We start from the raw sequence: 18,957 nt of genomic DNA, 5'->3' as shown, positions 1-18,957 counted from the left end.
GCTCACCATACGTTGGACTTTCTGCAGTTTGTTGGGATTGGGGTCTCATCCCATGTGGGCGAGCATCTACTTCCACTTCATCCACGGTTGAGCAATATTGGTGAGTGCGGTTGACAATCCTTTATCTGTGTAGCTTGGATATAAGATGTGATACAGTTGGGCATGGAGGCTCTTGTACCGTTGTACCGCCTCTAGCTTGGATACAGGATGTGATACGGGCGGGCTTTGAGGCATACAGTTCACTATGGTGTCCTGTAGCATATCGCTCCACATTTGCTGTAACTGAGCTTCTAGATCGTGCCAACTCATAGGCTGCTGAGGTTGGCATCCCAGATGGTCCCATACATGTTCTGTTGACGATAAAGCTGGTGACCAGCCAGGGCACAGAAGTGTGACAATGTTGTGGAGACATTCCTATGACACCCTTGTGTGTGCGGAAGATCATTATCCTGCTGGAAGATGCGTCTTGGAAGCCACCATAATGGGCAACACATGTGGCTGCAGGATGTCCTGAGCATACCGTATTTCCCCGAAAATAAGACCTACCCCAAATTTTGGCTATTTTCGGGGAGGCTTGAAACAAAAGCCCTACCCTTGCAAAAAAGAGCCCCAGCTAAACTACATTAAGAAAAAAATTATACATTCCCTAGCAGCAGTCCAGGTCCCTCCTGCTGCTCTCTGAAGTTCCGTAGCTCCTCTGCATGTCCTGCACTTCTTGGCCACCGACAGAAGATCACTTCCTGGTTGTGGGGTTCATAAATCCCACCTCTAGGAAGTGATGGCTCTGATGGCTCTCAGCCAATCAATGCAGTGCTGGCTGAACCAACATGACAGCTGTGATTGGTTCAGCGAGCACTACTGTCAGCCAATCATAGCTGTCACATTGGTTCAGCGAGAGCTGCATTGATTGCCTGAGATCAGTGCTCACTGAACCAATCACAGCTGTTCTGTTGGTTCAGTGAGTGCTGCATTGATTAGCTGAGAGCAGGACTCGCTGAACCAATCAGAGCCACTGCTTCCTGGAGGCGGGCTTTATGAACCCTACAACCAGGAAGTGATCTTCTATCGGTGACAGAGGAGTGCAGGACGTGCAGTGGAGCTCCAGAACTTTGCAGACCAGAGGAAAATAAGACCTAGTGCCTCTTTTGTGGCAAAGATTAATATAAGACAAGGTCTTATCAGGGAAATGCGCTATCACTGAGCTGTCATTGTCCCTCGTACCACTACTAGCGGTGACTGACTGTTGTATGCAATGGCCCCCCAGCCATCACACCAGCAGTGGGGGCAGTGTGCCGCTCCACAGCCAGGGCAGGATTGAGCTGCTCACCTCTAGGTCTGCCGACACAAACATGGCTGTCTTTCTATCTTACAAACATGGCTTCTATCTTACAAATATGGGTGTCATCAGCGCCCAAAGGGAACCTGGATTTGTGGCTGAAGACAACCCAGTTCCACCCCGTAGCGTCCAGTTTCATTGTTCATAACACCTCTGCAAACGGAGGTTATAGTGGGTGGGCCTGGAAATGGTTCAGACATGGGTGCAACACTGGCGCCGCCTGTCTCTGGATGGCGGACAGTGGAACAGTTGCAGCTGGTCATGCTTGTTGGACGATCCTCCCTACTGGTGGTCCGAATTATGAAACCCATGATTTTCAATGGTTTCCTTCTCATTAGCGATGTTTTCACTCCTGCGATGTTGTGGGGAAAAAAAATTGCGCATGCTCTATCTGCGATTTTGTATTTTTTTTCTCTCCCCCATGTTTCCCTATGGAGCCTTCTTTTTATCACATTGCAACGTACAAACTTGCAATTGTCGTGTGACGCGATGGATTTTAACATTAGAAAGTCCTACTGCCTTTTGTACTAAAAAGTCGTGTAATGTCATCGCGGGCGGCGGCGATGCCAGATTATGTGCAGGAAGAGCATCGCTGACGCTCAAAATCGCTGCAACAAAGACGTGATTTTGCCGTAATTTTGCAGCAATTTCCAGTGTGAAGGAGCGTCACCCATCCACTGGTCCCAACACCTCCTAACAGTCTGGTCAGAGCAGCCCGCGGGAGGGAGAGGTGTTGATAAGACCATCCCACTTCTCGCATTCCAGTACTGCGCCCCTCTCAGACTCTGGTAACCGGGGAAATGTCTTCTCTGCGTCGTAGAGGCGTCTAGTGGTTAACAAGCTCTACACAAGGTCACTGCACACAAGGAGCCTCTAAGAGCCTCTTATAGGAGGAACCAGTCACAGAGCCTGAAAAGTCTATAGTATTATAGTTAAGCCCTTTCACTGTTACAGACTAAAATTTAGATTCTTTATTAAAGATACTTTATATTTTTCTGTTTATTTTTCTTTTTGGTGACTCTTTGGTGCTCGGGCATAATGGCTATTAGAAAACTGCACATAGATTAGATCAGAGAGTGCTCTCATAATCTGTTTCCAGCGCAGAATAAGGGCTTAGATATCTGGCTACTAGAAATAGAGGCTAGCACTCTGACTACTTCTAAGTATTGGGCTGAGATCCAGCCTGGGGTAAGGGCTTTAAGATGTGTCAGTGAAGGTGGCCACTCTTATGTTGTGTCCACATATCCTACTTTGACAACCATCCGGATCTATTGCGATCCATAGCCCTTACATACTGTCTCTTATTATAGAGACCTAGCAGTGACAGTTCCTTTGTCCGGGTCTTAGTAGATGGTGAATAATTATCTATACCTTACCTGGTAGTCATCTATTATTGGAACTATCCTATTGAACAAAAGCACCATATTCACTTATCATCTGTATGTATCATCACTTTGAGCCACCACATGATAGGACCTGAATTATCTTTATACCTTTGGTCTATTACGACAAAGAAAGTGCTATGCTATAGACTACCTGCTTAATCTAGGCTCCTGATGAACCACAATTTTCATTGTGGGGAAACGCGTTGAGCTTTCTATATACAAATATCTCTATTGTGGGAAGAATCCTTCTTTTTCATCCACCTAAAAGAGCTTAAAACACTGCCGTGTCTAACCGAACAACACTTTCGAGATAGCAGTAACCCTGGTAGATCAGCAACTTACTGCACTCTGAAGGAGTAATATACTATCAATCTCAGTCACTCTCCATACTACTACCGTGTTTCCCCGACAATAAGACAGTGTCTTATATTAATTTTTGTTCAAAAAGGTATAACGTTTTTACATGTATAGCTGCCTGGACACTATTTAAATTGCCTTTTTTTAATGAACTGTCAGCAGGGCTTAATTTTGGAGTAGGGTTTATATTTCAAGCATCTTCAAAAAGCCTGAAAAATCATTTTGCATCCTCAAAAATTCTGGAAAATCATGCTATGTCTTATTTTCAGGGTATGTCTTATTTTCAGGGAAACAGGGTACCAGGGTTGAACTGACTAGGATTCTTATACGTTCTTCCCTACATTATACATCCTTTGTATGGATGACCTACAAATCCTAGTGAATATACTTTTCTCTGTAGCACTCACTCATGATCGAGTCTCCTACATACACCTGATACTAGGGTGGAGGCTAGTGTCTGGATAAGGATAACCTTCGGATCCTTTGTCTTTTATGTTTTGAGTGTGGGTCAGCCCATTTATGTTTTTAAAAAAGTATCTTTGATAAAGAATCTAAATTTTAGTCTATAGGAGGAACCACTTCTAAGGTCTCAGGTGACAAGACCGCCCATCTAATCCCCACAGCTCTATGTATCTGCCTGAGATGGAACTGCATGCTGAGGTTTGCAGCAATACGACAACTTCTCCTAGATGCTGGATCTTAGTTGTGCCGCTGCTCACTATGGGCCGTCCACCGCCTCCCCCCCGCACACCGCTCCGTGCAGCGCAGCCCTGTAGTAATGACAGCCCTCCCCGCAGGACGTCCTGACTCACCATTCATATACCTTCACCCCTCCCAGCCACGTGATCGGTCACATGACCCTGTCATCATCACAGGTCCTGGAGCTGAGTAGCTTCTCCCCGTGCAGCACTGTCAGTGAGGTGACCGGTATGTACAGTACACCGGCGGCCGGGAGGGGGCGGTACCTAGTGCTCTCTCAGCTGTGTGCGGGGTTATGTGTGCCCATACATGCACAGTACGGTGTAGTGCTGCCCCCTCAGCCACACGGGGCACAGTGGTATTACATGTGCCTTGTACTGCTGTGTAATGTGGGAGCGGCTCAGAGAGAAATGGTTGTGTGCCTGCAGGGCAGCTGGCAGAGGGCTGCGCCTGGCATTCAAAGCTCCTGCCGCCTGCAAGTAGTGGCGCCGCCAGCCCCCAGCGCCACACAAGTAGCAACGCTGCCACCAGCCTCCGCAAATAGCAACGACGCCAGCCCCCGCCGTCCCACAAGTATCAACGTCTCCAGCCCTTGGCGCCCCGCAAGTAGCAGCACCGACAGCCCCGCCACTCCACAAGTAGCAACACTGCCAGCAGCGCCGGCAGCCCTCGACGCCCCCCCCAAAGCAGCACCGCCAGCCCCTGCCACCCCCCAAGTAGCAGCACCGCCAGCCCCTGCCACCCCCCAAGTAGCAGCGCCGCCAGCCCTTGCTGCCCCCCAAATAGCAGCACCGCCAGCCCTGCCGCCCTGCAAATAGCAACACCGCCAGCCCCTGCCGCCCCGCAAGTAGCAGCACCCCCAGCCCTCGCCTCCCCCCAAAAATAGCAGCACCGCCAGCCCCTGCCGCCCCGCAAGTAGCAGCACTGCCAGCCTCCACCGCCCTGCAAGTAGCAGCCCGCCAGCCTCCACCGCCCTGCAAATAGCAGCACCGCCAGCCTCCGCCGCCCTGCAAATAGCAGCACCGCCAGCCTCCGCCGCCCTGCAAATAGCAGCACCGCCAGCCTCCGCTGCCCTGCAAATAGCAGCACCGCCAGCCTCCGCCGCCCTGCAAGTAGCAGCACCGCCAGCCTCCGCCGCCCTGCAAGTAGCAGCACCGCCAGCCTCCGCCGCCCTGCAAGTAGCAGCACCGCCAGCCTCTGCCGCCCTGCAAGTAGCAGCACCGCCAGCCTCCGCCGCCCTGCAAGTAGCAGCACCGCCAGCCCCGCCACTCCACAAGTAGCAACACTGCCAGCAGCGCCGCCAGCCCTCGCCCCTCCCAAATAGCAGCACCGCCAGCCCCTGCCACCCCGCAAGTAGCAGCGCCGCCAGCCTCCGCCGCTCTGCAAATAGCAGCACCGCCAGCCTCCGCCGCCCTGCAAATAGCAGCACCGCCAGCCTCCGCCGCCCTGCAAATAGCAGCACCGCCAGCCTCCGCCGCCCTGCAAGTAGCAGCACCGCCAGCCTCTGCCGCCCTGCAAGTAGCAGCACCGCCAGCCTCTGCCGCCCTGCAAGTAGCAGCACCGCCAGCCTCCGCCGCCCTGCAAGTAGCAGCACCGCCAGCCCCGCCACTCCACAAGTAGCAACACTGCCAGCAGCGCCGCCAGCCCTCGCCCCTCCCAAATAGCAGCACCGCCAGCCCCTGCCACCCCGCAAGTAGCAGCGCCGCCAGCCTCCGCCGCTCTGCAAATAGCAGCACCGCCAGCCTCCGCCGCCCTGCAAGTAGCAGCGCCGCCAGCCTCCGCCGCCCTGCAAGTAGCAGCGCCGCCAGCCTCCGCCGCCCTGCAAATAGCAGCACCGCCAGCCTCCGCCGCCCTGCAAATAGCAGCACCGCCAGCCTCCGCCGCCCTGCAAATAGCAGCACCGCCAGCCTCCGCCACCCTGCAAATAGCAGCACCGCCAGCCTCCGCCGCCCTGCAAGTAGCAGCACCGCCAGCCTCTGCCGCCCTGCAAGTAGCAGCACCGCCAGCCTCCGCCGCCCTGCAAGTAGCAGCACCGCCAGCCCCGCCACTCCACAAGTAGCAACACTGCCAGCAGCGCCGCCAGCCCTCGCCCCCCCCAAATAGCAGCACCGCCAGCCCCTGCCACCCCGCAAGTAGCAGCGCCGCCAGCCTCCGCCGCTCTGCAAATAGCAGCACCGCCAGCCTCCGCCGCCCTGCAAGTAGCAGCGCCGCCAGCCTCCGCCGCCCTGCAAGTAGCAGCGCCGCCAGCCTCCGCCGCCCCGCAAGTAGCAGCGCCGCCAGCCTCCGCCGCTCTGCAAATAGCAGCACCGCCAGCCTCCGCCGCCCCGCAAGTAGCAGCGCCGCCAGCCTCCGCCGCCCCGCAAGTAGCAGCGCCGCCAGCCTCCGCCGCCCCGCAAGTAGCAGCGCCGCCAGCCTCCGCCGCCCCGCAAGTAGCAGCGCCGCCAGCCTCCGCCGCCCCGCAAGTAGCAGCGCCGCCAGCCTCCGCCGCCCCGCAAGTAGCAGCGCCGCCAGCCTCCGCCGCTCTGCAAATAGCAGCACCGCCAGCCTCCGCCGCCCTGCAAGTAGCAGCGCCGCCAGCCTCCGCCGCCCTGCAAGTAGCAGCACCGCCAGCAAACACACAGTTTTGGTCCTTGAAAACGATGTGTATTTCATGTCCCAAAGCGGCATCCGTCCGTGTGAACGTGCCCTTCAGTTATGTTACATCCTTGAAGTACGCCCGTGTGAGTGCGCCCTCAGCGTGGATTCAGACAATGGTGTCTAATTTTATTAACAGAGCGTATCTGGATGGCGGGTCCTCTTGTCCTCCATGTGTTCTCTGTTTTTGGGTCTTTTTGCGCTCGTGGGCAATCACATGATTTTTTTTCTAGCATTGCTTAGCAGTTATGGCTATGATCTGTGAATGATAGAAAAATGGCGCACGGACGGATGTCACTCCTGTGCTCGCTGCTTTTAATGCACAGCCATTGAATGGTGACAGACATGCGGCCAGAATCAGACGTGCTGAGACCCTTCTACACAGAACATTAGTCCGTGGAAAGAAAACCCATCTGCCTCGCCCCAGGGCCGGGCACGGGTCACTGTGCAGTCAGTTACACCCGTGTGGAGTAGTCTTTATCGCCACATGCCCAGCTGGAGTCATGTAGGATCAGTAGTGGCCACAACTGCTGCAAGGACTTTGGACACGTAACCCTTTTGTGCTGATATACATTTGTGTGCATAGTATGTTCTGTTCATCATGGCACACAATATATGGGCACGTTCCAGGGCCGCAGTCTTTATCTGCCGTAGTTGTACAGAATGTTCCCAGCACATGTATGTTCTATGTTCTAGTATCTTTATACGTAGTACAGTCGTGTAGAGGGGTCTGCCTACCAGGAGATTCCTATATAGTGTCAGAAATGGGTTGGCTGGACCTACTATCCATCACATCAAGGAGACGTATGGAACCTGCTGTAATGGGGAGTCCCTCTGCATGCGCCCCACGTCTGCACCACGAATGGAAGTTGGGGAATTAAAAATTTGCAATATACCTTCAAATCTCTTGTACATAGGAGATAACTTAATTTCATGGGACCCCCAGTAACGTGACCTTCCGGAGCTGGAGAAACAAGGAAGGCCTCACCACTTCTCTGATGCCCACTGTGTATTAATATATACCCGTAGTCTAAGACCCTACATGCCATTCTGATGGGTTAGCACGGCTCATGTGGGCAGCACTGATTAACCAACACAGGTGTAGGGTCTTAGGGTGCATTTACACACACAGATCGCTCACAGTTCATCAGAAACTGACAGTGCTGAGTGATCATATTGCATAGATACTAATGGGCTAATCATTCCTTTAGTACTTCATTGCATGTATTTAGAGAACAGCGGGTGGTCTGTTCTCTAACTACATTGCTATTGTTCTCCAGCTGGACAGCTGCTGTTATCAGTGCTGCCTGTGGAGAACTTATCTTATCGTCCTGAGTGGTGAGGATTTCAAGCGGACCTGAAGCCAGTGATGGATGAAAAGCGCACGGTAAGTGCAGCATGGGCGCACATTTACACAAAGATTATCTCTCAAAAGATGGCTTTTGAGCGATAATCATGTGTAAAAGGACCTTTAGACTAATGATGTATACACAGTGTACGTGAGGTAGTCAGAGAAGTGGTGCGGCTATCTCTGTCCAGGACTGGAGGGTCACTTTAAAGAGACTCTGTCACCTACTTCTAGCACTACTAGCTAAGCTTATAGGCTGAAAGTAGGTGACCTGTTATACTTACTTACCCCCCTCCCCGGTGTGAACACTGAAAGCCGTCTCTGCAGTGTATTGAGCAGTGCTGCTAAGTAGGCAACCCATTATAAAATTAGAACGGGAGGACTAATTAGCAGCACCTCTCAATGCACCTCTGCGACGGCTTATAGCGATGACACCGGGGAACGACAGGGGAGTATAACACTTACATCCCTGGACTCGACAGGTCACCTACCTTCAGCGTATAAGCCGAGCTTGTAGGGCTAAAGGTGGGTGACAGAGTCTCTTTAAAGATGACCCTCGTTAAGTGCTAGTGTTATTAATGGCGTGACCATGTATCTTTATGCTTCTCTTCTAGGTCCGCTCAGTGTGCGAGCTCCAGAAGATGCAGCGTTGTCACGTCCGATGAAACAGAAGTCCTCCCTGTCATGACCTCTACGTTGGAGCGGAAGCACAGATACAATGATTGCTAGTACGGGCTCCAGCGGGCTGTGTAAGTAGGAATGCCTTGCTGTGAGAGCGTGTTCATTAGTGTAGACGTGAAACAAATGCGCTCTCTGTCCTGCGGCTTGTTGCTTCATGTCTGAACAGCCAGAAAGAGTCGTCACTTCGAACACATCAGAGAACGGGATAAAATTTGAAGTCTTTGAAATAGTGATAGAAGGGGGACTTTGTATCAGGAAGTGGCCCTTTCTGTCACTTTAAGTAAATTTTATTCACAAGAAAATATGATCTTGGCCCCCTGCACACGGGCGGAAATTCCGCGTCGGGATTTCCCGCAGAATTTCCGCCAATGGCCTCAACATTGGATTGCATTAGAAAACGCAATCCTAGGCAGACGGCTGCAATTTGTCTGTGTGAAATCACATGCGGAAAACAAATCACGGCATACTCTATTTCTCTGCGTGACCCGCACAGAAATGTCAGTGGTGATGAGCCGCATCGGTCACACAACCGTACGCATAAAACGCTGCGTGGATCATTCAGCCCTTGCCGGTCTGTGGGGCCAGCTATCATTGCATATGGCAGCGTGATGCCATGTGGTGTGTGACTTGTTTATTTTTTTAATTCCCCTCTCTGTCTCATGGCGGCATTACGTATGGACAGTGTTACATGTGCTATCCATAGAAACGTATAGGGCTGTCCCTGCGTGACACAGTAAAATGGAGCATGTGATCTTTTTCACTCATATATCTACACGCAAAGTTTGCATACAATGTGAATGCATCAGTGAAAGTTCAGGTACTTTCATGGACCCCACTCCCCACACGCCAAAGCATTGTATACAATTGTATCTGCCTACAGTCCATTTCAACAAAGTATAACTTGTATTAGTAACTGAATACCTTGTTTGCAATCTCTGTATTTATAAAAACTGAGGGGGAGCGGCTTTCAAACAAAGACAACACAACACAAACATGTATAATGCAGAGACAGGCCCTCTGCGGGGTATCTGATTCAATAATTGGTTACAAATTGCAAACGCAACTAGTGGAATGCCAATAATACTAAAAAGGGCTATATCGGGCTGAGAAATTTGGCCCGATATTGCTCGTGCCAATGTGCATTTTATATGTGGATGCAAGGTGTTTTTTTTTTTTCTTCCAAAAACGCCTCGCATCACTTCTGTGATATTGCATTATTGTTCCCTGCTCGGTGAATGTCGTCCGAAAAAAAATTTAAGAATGCCAGAAATGCACTTCTTTGGTCATTCTGTCTCCAGGAAAAAAAATGCAATAAAAAGCGATCAAAAAGTCGTATGTATTCCAGAATGGTACTAAAGCAAACTAAAGGTCGTCCCACAAGAAATGAGCTCTTCCACAACTATGTGGATGGAAAAATAAAAAAGTTATTGCGTGCAGAAAATGGAGGCAGAAAATAATAATAAAAATTTTTTTATGTCTTTGAAAAAAACTAATAGTACAGCAAAAAAAAAGTTTGGTCTCGTAGTAATCGTACTGACCCATACAATAAAGTTATCATGTAATTTTTGTTGCAGTTTGTGCGCCGTAGAAACAAAACGCAACAAAAGATGGCGGAATTTCGTGGGTTTGTTTTTTTTCAATTTACTTCACTTGGAACTTTTAAAAAGTTTTTCAGTACATTACATGGTACATTAAATAGCACCATTGAAAAATACAACTCATCCCGCAAAAAACAAGCCCTCATACAGCGACGTTGATGGACAAATAAAGGATTACGATTAGAGATGAGCAAGCATACTTGTCCGAGCTTGATGCTCGTTCGAGTATTAGGGTGCTTGAGATGCTCGTTACTCGAGACGAGCACCACGCGGTACTCGTCTCGATTAAACGAGCACTGACCATTGAATTCAATGGAGGCGGCAATACAGCCGGCTCCATTGAAAGCAATGGGCTGTCGGCGAGCGCGGGATGAATTGTCGGGAAGGGCTTAAATATATAAGCCCTTCCCTGCAATTCATCCAGAAATGTGTAAAAATAAAAAAAATATATATACTCACCTGGTATCGGCAGACGGAGTTCAGCGCGGCCGGCGGCAGTCCTCCTGAACTGCTCTGAACAGCTGTGAGTAGTATTCAGCAGCCGGGGATTTAAAATCCCCACCTGCTGAATGAGCTGCCTCTGATTGGTCACAGCCTGACCAATCAGAGGCAGATCTCACTCACACACCCATTCCTGAATTCATGAATGGGTGAGTGACTGCTGCCTCTCATTGGCTCAGCGCAGGGACCAATCTGTATTGCCGGCTCCATTGAATTCAATGGGCTAACATTGTTCTTCTCTGCCACAGCTGTTACAGCTGTGGCAGAGGAGAACGATCTTTATGCTGACAGTGCGGGGGGGGGTCTCACTCTTGCCACTATTGTGGCTTAATAGTGGGACCTGGGAACCTGAAATGCAGCCCAGCATGTTGCCCCTCGCCTGCCCTATCCGTTTCTGTGTCGTTCCCATCACTTTCTTGAATTGCCCAGATTTTCACAAATGAAAACCTTAGCGAGCATCGGCGATATACAAAAATGCTCGAGTCGCCCATTGACTTCAATGGGGTTCGTTACTCGAAACGAACTCTCGAGCATCACTGAAAGTTCGACTCGAGTAATGAGCACCCGAGCATTTTGGTGCTCGCTCATCTCTAATTACGATTTTTTTAAAGAAAAAAAAAAAAGCTTGGTCTCTAAGGGGTTGAGTAACTTGAAAATAAGACGTACTGCTATTATTCAGTTTTACCAGTGGAATCAGCATGGTTTTAGTTTTACAGAAACTTATCAATTACTTTTGGTTATGAAAATGGTTTAAAAATTTGTTGCACAGTGTTATTGTTTAAAAAAAATCGCTGGATCGCTCACATTTGGACGATAATCAGTGTAAACAGACAATCATTAAACAATGAATGATAATTCGCTCACTTATCGTTCATCGTTTGGGTTAAATGCAGTGAATGTGATCGATTTATCTGTCTGTATAAACAGGCTGCACAGGCGTACTCCGATATTCTTCACTTGTGTGAACGGTAGATCGCTCCGTCTAAAAGCCCCCCTAGTGGAATGTTGGGTATTTGCAAGTCAATAAGGACGTTTGAGTGATTTTAAAGGGTCACTGAATGTTTAACAAGCTTTGCATAGGTCAATAGCACACGTGCAAGAAACTTCTTAATATATCATATACAAAAATGCTTCTTTCTCCTCCTATAAGGTTCCTTCCCACCTCCTTCCTAAAGTGTTCAATCAGCCTGAAGAATTGCTAAAATCTGTCTTGGTAAACAAGATGGACTATCAGCTCACTCACAGGTCAGATCACATGCTGCCCATAGAAGTTTCATGAAGAATGGAGATAGGGTGGGGGAGATAGGAGCTGCAGAGAGACTTGCACACAGAGTGGCTGCCCATACAGGTCTGTGGAGAAGGGAGGAGACGTCGCTGAGTGGGAGTATTGCAGAGTGATGCACAGAAATGATTCTGAAGAGAAGTGTTTTTATTCTCACTCCAGTACTGGAATAACATCTACGCTACTCTGTAATGTCCTCCATGCTGCTGGTTCAATGTGTGTTAGAGATAGTGATAGAGAGCAGGATCTCCTCATCTATGTGTGGGCAGTATATGGGAGACATAGCAGCTAGTCTCCACCCACCAGCGTAGGGAAGACTGAGAAATAGGCCTCATTCACATGGCCGTACTGTGTTCAGTATTTAGCTTCAGTATTTGCGAGCCAAATCCACTAATGGAATCTGTAGATGGAAAGTATTATGGAAGAAGTGCAATCCTTCTATTTTTTGAATCCGTTCCAGGTTTTGGTGTAAATACTGATGCAAAATACTGTTATGTAAATGGAGCCATAGAAACGGAGCCTGCAGGGGAACAAACTAGTGAAAATGCAGGTTACACGTCATATAATGACCAGAATTAGTGTTATTTCTCATGTACACATAACAGCTTGTTCTAAAAAGTCACCTGAAAGGTTAGGTACGTCTTAAGTAAATGTTCTCTGTAGGCAATAAATTTATAGTTGACATACGCACAAATTTGATAAACCGACTTGTTGAAGCAGTGTATTGGATTGATGGCACCATGTAGAAAGTCACTGAATGCTTCGGTAAACCCCGTTCTATTACTAACCTTTTATCTTTGGAGGTTGCATGGCTCTATTGTTAATGTCATGCATCTCTTAGACATGAATGTGACTGCAAAGTCTGTACCCATTACTCTTACCAGAGTCCACGTACATATGTTTGGACATACAGTGTACCATTGATGATATAGAATGTAAAAGGTCATAAAGAAATCTGGAAGACTCACTTAGCAAATTCTGTGCATTTTCCATTATGTACACTAGATGGCGCTTGCACACATAACAATTCCATATCTTTATACCTTGAGAACCTTTGATGCTTTTGTCTTAAGAAACAGGAAAGCTTGCTTACAGTAACAGCAGTTCCTCTTTATACCACTGATGTCTGCAGTTATCATAGTTTGTTATTAGCTGGAGTGAAGCACATACAGTATGTTCCCATGATTTATTTTACCTCGCCGACCATGTGAAACTTGGAATAGTGACTTTAGACCACATCCATACGTGATGTATGTGTTTTTATCCGTGGTTCCACACCAATGGTCCACCATCAAACACAATACAATGCAAGTGAATAATATTTTTACAACCTTTAGGAGAACACTGCAGACCATGGAATCTGCCGCATATTATATTTAACTAGTTCTGGTTTGTGCCTTGGATCGCAGTGCAATGTGTCGCATGCACATTTTGCTGCGGGTTTGTTGCTGATGTGAAATGTAGCACTGTGTGTTCATATAGCCTCAACTTCTAATCTTATTATTCCTCTTACAGACCCCGTCTGTCCATTACCATGTTAGCTTCCCATACATATGTCTGCAGGCTCTATTTAACCATATAGTCTTCAAGTAAAGGCCTGCTATCATTACCAAGCACTGTGCTATGAAGACACATCAATGCAGCTCTGTAGAGAGAGAGAGTTTTAGAAAACATCGAAGAGAACAAGACAATCCAGGCTCAGTTTTAGCTAAATACATATAGGGGGAGATGCATGAAAACTTTCAAAAACACAAAATATCGTTGTTGCCCATAGCAACCAATCACAGTACATAAAGAGGTGTATGGCTCTTCATGTATTAGGAGCACCTGAGCTCCCCTGTACACATGTGCAGAAATGAACGCCAGGTCTAATCTGGTGTTCATTTCTGGTCTGATTTATGCCAGTTTCTGGCTCAATTATTCATAAATGTGTTAGTCTGGGAGTGGCCACGCCCACTCCCTATAAAGCCACACCCTTTATTTATTTTAAAAAAAGTCGGACAGAAGTACAGACTGCAAAAAGTCACACATTTTTTTGCAAATCCCAACTCATGCAGAAAGTTGCATCTTTGTTATATTAGAAACTGGTGTAAAAGGTTTTAGAACAGTCCCCCACAATGTGGTATAGATGTAATCTACTGCCAAGAAGTGTCACAGTCTATAATCTCTCTATAACAAGGCATGATACATGAGATGACACCCTTGAGGATTGTGTCTGTATGATGTGCTGATGCAAACACATGAGAAGTTACAGCACTTTCTCTTCCTTTTTTTCAAGGATTGCAAGAGTTCATAATTTTTGGAATGAAACTTGTTATTTCTCTTTATAGATCAATAGGTATTTTCAATATAAAATATGACAAATTATGAACAGAAATCCAACATTAACCCTAAGATCAGTGCACCGGCTGAAAAATAGGCAAACTTCTTTGATATAACAAGGATAGGACCCAGCTGGTGTGATGGAAGTGCTGGATGGCACTCCCTTACACACAAGCCATCAATGATAACATTCTCAGTCGGTCCTCCCATCCCAAGTGGACATCCGAACAGGAGAGCACACTGGTCTTATCCCAGAGGTCCAATTGGTCCTAATTTAAGAATCCCAGTATATGGAAAAAGAAAATATAAATCAGCGCTCAGGAAAGTAAGCAATCACAATAATAGTTAAAGGGCCAAAAAGTGTAAATTCTCACTTAGTGGGGGATGATAATTCACTCAACCCCTCAAATCCAAGATCGTTCTTCATATAGCCTTTCTCAAGACATGGCAAATATTACTGTATGCTCCACCTGCTGATCCGAATAGATAAATGAAGAGTGATCTTGGATGGATTCGGTGAATTGTGTCTCACCTCCCCCTACCCCATTCCCGCACTAAGTAAGAATTCACTTTCTTTGTCCCTTTTAACCATATTTTTCTCTTTTCATATACTAAAATAATGATCCGAGTTTACTTGATTTTGATGTGCTGATATCCAGTTGTACATTTCTTAAAATCTTTTTTCATCTTGGATCTATCGGTATATGGATCTTTTTGAGTGCTACATTTTATAGTCGGCGACTACTTTACAAGGATTGTTGACCCAGGGATTTATTCTGACTGCCAGATTTGAAGTCTAAAGAGGAAGAAATATGTAATTCTGCAACAAGTTTGTTCCATAGACACAAACAAGGAGTGGACAACAAAGGTGAAGAGTGATCAAGATGAAACTTGGGTCCGTTTATGCAAAGTAATGACACAAGCACAACAGGGGAGAATTTTTCCTTGAGCCTGACCCACTGCTTCGAATCCCAGGACCTAAACCAGTCTACTTGCCTTATACCAAGTGCCACCTGATAATATTTGCAAAAGTCAGGGAGGCCTGCACCTCCATGAATTTTTTGATATGACAGAGTTTTCATGCAAATCCTAGGTTCAATTAATCTTTTCATGGAACTATAAAAAAAAGGGATTCCCGGATCGGAATTGTTTGGAATGTATATTAAAAACGCAGAAGAATATCCATAAAGAGTGATCAGCAGCACACAATTATATCACAACTAGTATGGGACGCCCAGTGTAAATGCACGCTCGATGTCCGACCCAGACCACGGATGAATAAACCGGTGCACAAATACATCTTCACATCCAAGAGATGTTTTCCTTTATTGCATCCACATACAATGTTTTACCAAATGTTTCGGTTTGGCCGAAACGTTGTCTGTATGTGAATGCAATAAAGGAAAACATCTCTTGGATGTGAAGATGTAATTTTGCACCACTTTGCTGCTCGAGCTTTATCTTTTGGACGGAAGAATATCCATTTTTATGGCATTCGTTGTTCCAAACCATGACAGATGTTTTTGTTATAGTCTCTCAAAGTCAGTATTGCTTTTTGTGAAAGTAGCTATAGTATAGACTAAATAATTGTGAGAGTTTATTAGGAATCTGAGTCCTGAGGTCCACAAGTAAGCACAACTGCTACCGTAGAGGGAAGGCCCTAGATAGGTGCTCCACCTCAGAAGGAGGAAGAGAAACATTAAGGGCCTCCGAGATAGCAAACAAGAGCAAGGCATAACGTATAAAGCCAACTTGGGCACCTAGCTCTATCCCCTTAATTGTGGGGGTTACCCTCAATGTAACAACCAAATGTTTCATGACTAAAGTATGTAAGAGAGGAGACAGGGGCAACACTGCTTCTTTCCATTATTAATTTGGAGGTTGCTGGCTAGAATAAACCTGTACCCTTGCTGAGGGATTCCGATATAGGGCCAAAGGCAATGGACAACACCAACCTGTTGGATGGTACTTTCAAAAAAGGACCAGTGGACTCTTTCAAATTCCTTTCCAGCATCAACTGACAATAAGCAAGTTGGAATTTTTTTTATTTTGAGTATACGACATTAAGAGAAGCATTTTGTTGGTGTGGTCTCTCACCTCTCGTCCCTTTATGAATCCCACCTGATCATCATCTGTGAAAGCGGGGATAACCGGAGGTAATCATCCATTCCTTGCTTACCCTCACAACTGTCTAATGAAGACCTGTTATCCACTACTGGGGATCTAGTCTTTAAATCATCCAATGTAGTACAGCTACAAACTACTCTATCATTTGCAGTAAGCAGTGTATTTTTTTAGTAGATAGCAGCAAACACATCCACTCCCTCTTTGATGCTAGCAATCTTTAAAATAATCGTTAAGTACTTTTTCTTATAGCTGCCAGCATTAGGCTTCTAATGACCAGTAATTCTCAGTGAAAGACGTGGCTATCCATACGTTTCCCCTGGAGAAGCCAAGTGGTGGACCTCGCGCTAATGTCTGAGTGATAGAAGACCTTATCCCATGGCTACTAAAATAACCATTGCAAGTCTGCAGCAATTTTACCTCAATCATGTCAAACTTCCATGTTAAACATATTCCTGCCCCTGTGAGAGTACCTTAAATCTACCACTATATTTGTCAAGCTAGTAGTAGACTTTTTCCCATTAACATAGTACATTTTCTTTGCTACGTTTATCAAGTACAACCAGAATGACACTCAGAGTAAAGGTTTAGTAGAAACTAGTCACACACATTTCATCATTTTATGACTTTTATATTCTACTTCTATATTTCAACATGGTATTGGTATGCTCTGTACATAAACTCATGGTAAAAAGGCACCTAAAAGGAATTTTAGAAATCGAATGAAGCTGTGTAATTATAAGGTTAATATAAATGATTACAATATGAGAGCAAAAGGATAATTATCCTATAAATTATAATTTATTGTGGAAAACTGAACCCTTGAAGGAAGCTTTCTAGTACCCTGTTGTACCAACTCTAGCTTGGATACAAGATGTGATAAGTGTGAGCATGGAGGCTCTAGTACCCTGTTGTACCAACTCTAGCTTGGATACAAGATGTGATAAGTGTGAGCATGGAGGCTCTAGTACCCTGTTACTAACTCTAGCTTGGATACAAGATGTGATAAGTGTGAGCATGGAGGCTCTAGTACCCTGTTACTAACTCTATCTTGGATACAAGATGTGATACGGGCGGGCATGGAGGCTCTAGTACCCTGTTGTACCAACTCTAGCTTGGATACAAGATGTGATAAGTGTGAGCATGGAGGCTCTAGTACCCTGTTACTAACTCTAGCTTGGATACAAGATGTGATACGGGCGGGCATGGAGGCTCTAGTACCCTGTTGGGCCACCTCTAGCTTGGATGCAAGATGTGTTATGGGCGGGCATAGAGACATACAGGTTCTGTATGGTATCCTGCAGCATATTGGTCCCCGTTTGCTGTAACTGAGACTCTAGATCGTGCAAAATCATAGGCTGTCGAAGTTGGACTTCCGGATAGTCCCATACATGCTCTATTGGCGGTAAATCTGGCAACCGGGCAGCCACAGTAGCATGGCAATGTTTTGGAGGCATTCATGTGACACCTTTGTGTGTGGCCGAGCATTATCCTGCTAGAGGATTCCTCTTGGAAGCCCTGCCACGAAAGGCAACACACGTGTCTGCAGGATGTACTGAACATATGACTGTCATATGCGATGGCCCCCCAGCAGTGGGGGCAGTGTACCACTCCCAAACAAACGCAGGATTGTCTCCAGAAATGAAAACTGCCATTGTCAGTGCCCAAACTAAACCTGGATTAGTTGCTAAAGACAACCCATATTCCAATCTATAGCAGTCCAGTTTTGTTCACAACACCACCATAAACGGAGGAGACAGTGTCAAAGGCAGTACATGTAATTTTGTCGTCGTGAGACCAAGTGTCCTTCAGCCATACGTCTGTGAATGGTTCGACAGACACCGGGGCCTGTAACGATGATGCCACCTGTCTGTGGATGGCGAACAATGAAACTGCGCATGCTTGGCAGACGATCAGACTATACTCTCTACTGGTGCTCTTTTTAGGGCATCCTGAGCCTGGTCGCTTTGTGTGTTTCCATGCATCCACTGGTCTCAACACCACCTAACAGTCTGGTCAGAACGGCAGAGGTGACAGGCAATTCGTTGACCCGACCATCCAGCTTCTCGCAGTGCAATAATGCGCCCCTCTCAAACTCTTATAATTCTCATCGTACCATCATGGACAAAGAGACTTTGGTTCCCTCTATTGATGTCACTCTCAATCCAAGACCCCATGCCTCTACTTCCCCCACAGGATCTTCTAATCCAGTGTCCAATCTGGTACCAAGGATCCAAGAGGAAGTATGCTGAGAAACAAAGACTCTTAGATCGGGGTCTCTCCCACAAGATATTAAGCACCCACTACAAGAAACATAAATTTGTTACTTCCACTATATATACTAGGGTATGCAAGACCTTTTGCTCCTGGTGTGCCTCAGATCAGCCCAACCTGCCTACGATGTTAGATTTCTTTCAAGCAGGTCTACAAAGAGGACCGATTGCTAGAACCCATAGGCCTGTTGCACAAGGACGACAAAATTGTGTGATTTTCTCGCGATGTGACAATACTACAAACCACATGTAAGTGAAGCCCATGCTTTCCTGTGGGTTCCTTTACATTAACAATGTTTTGTAGCATGCGACATTGTGAGATCGAAAAATCACAGGCTGCTAAAGATGCCCGAGACTTGTAATGTTTTTTAGCCCATGTTTCCCTATGGAGCCTTCCTCTCTGTTGCATCGCACGAA

General features: G+C 46.9%; 1 protein-coding gene across 1 annotated transcript in view; it reads left to right on the top strand.

Annotated features, from left to right (window-relative positions):
• Nucleotides 1–3,932: 3,932 nt before the first annotated feature.
• Nucleotides 3,933–18,957, top strand: part of UBAC2 (UBA domain containing 2) — a 156,193-nt gene continuing 141,168 nt past the window's right edge. Inside the window, exons 1-2 of the mRNA XM_066580273.1 lie at nucleotides 3,933–4,005; nucleotides 8,374–8,508. Coding sequence (XP_066436370.1) covers nucleotides 8,478–8,508 — 31 coding nt within the window. The 5' untranslated portion in view covers nucleotides 3,933–4,005; nucleotides 8,374–8,477. The remainder of the gene's footprint in view (nucleotides 4,006–8,373; nucleotides 8,509–18,957) is intronic.

Source organism: Eleutherodactylus coqui, chromosome 1, assembly GCF_035609145.1.
Source record: "Eleutherodactylus coqui strain aEleCoq1 chromosome 1, aEleCoq1.hap1, whole genome shotgun sequence".
Taxonomy (NCBI): Eukaryota; Metazoa; Chordata; class Amphibia; order Anura; family Eleutherodactylidae; genus Eleutherodactylus; species Eleutherodactylus coqui.
This window is presented reverse-complemented; position numbering and strand designations above follow the sequence as displayed.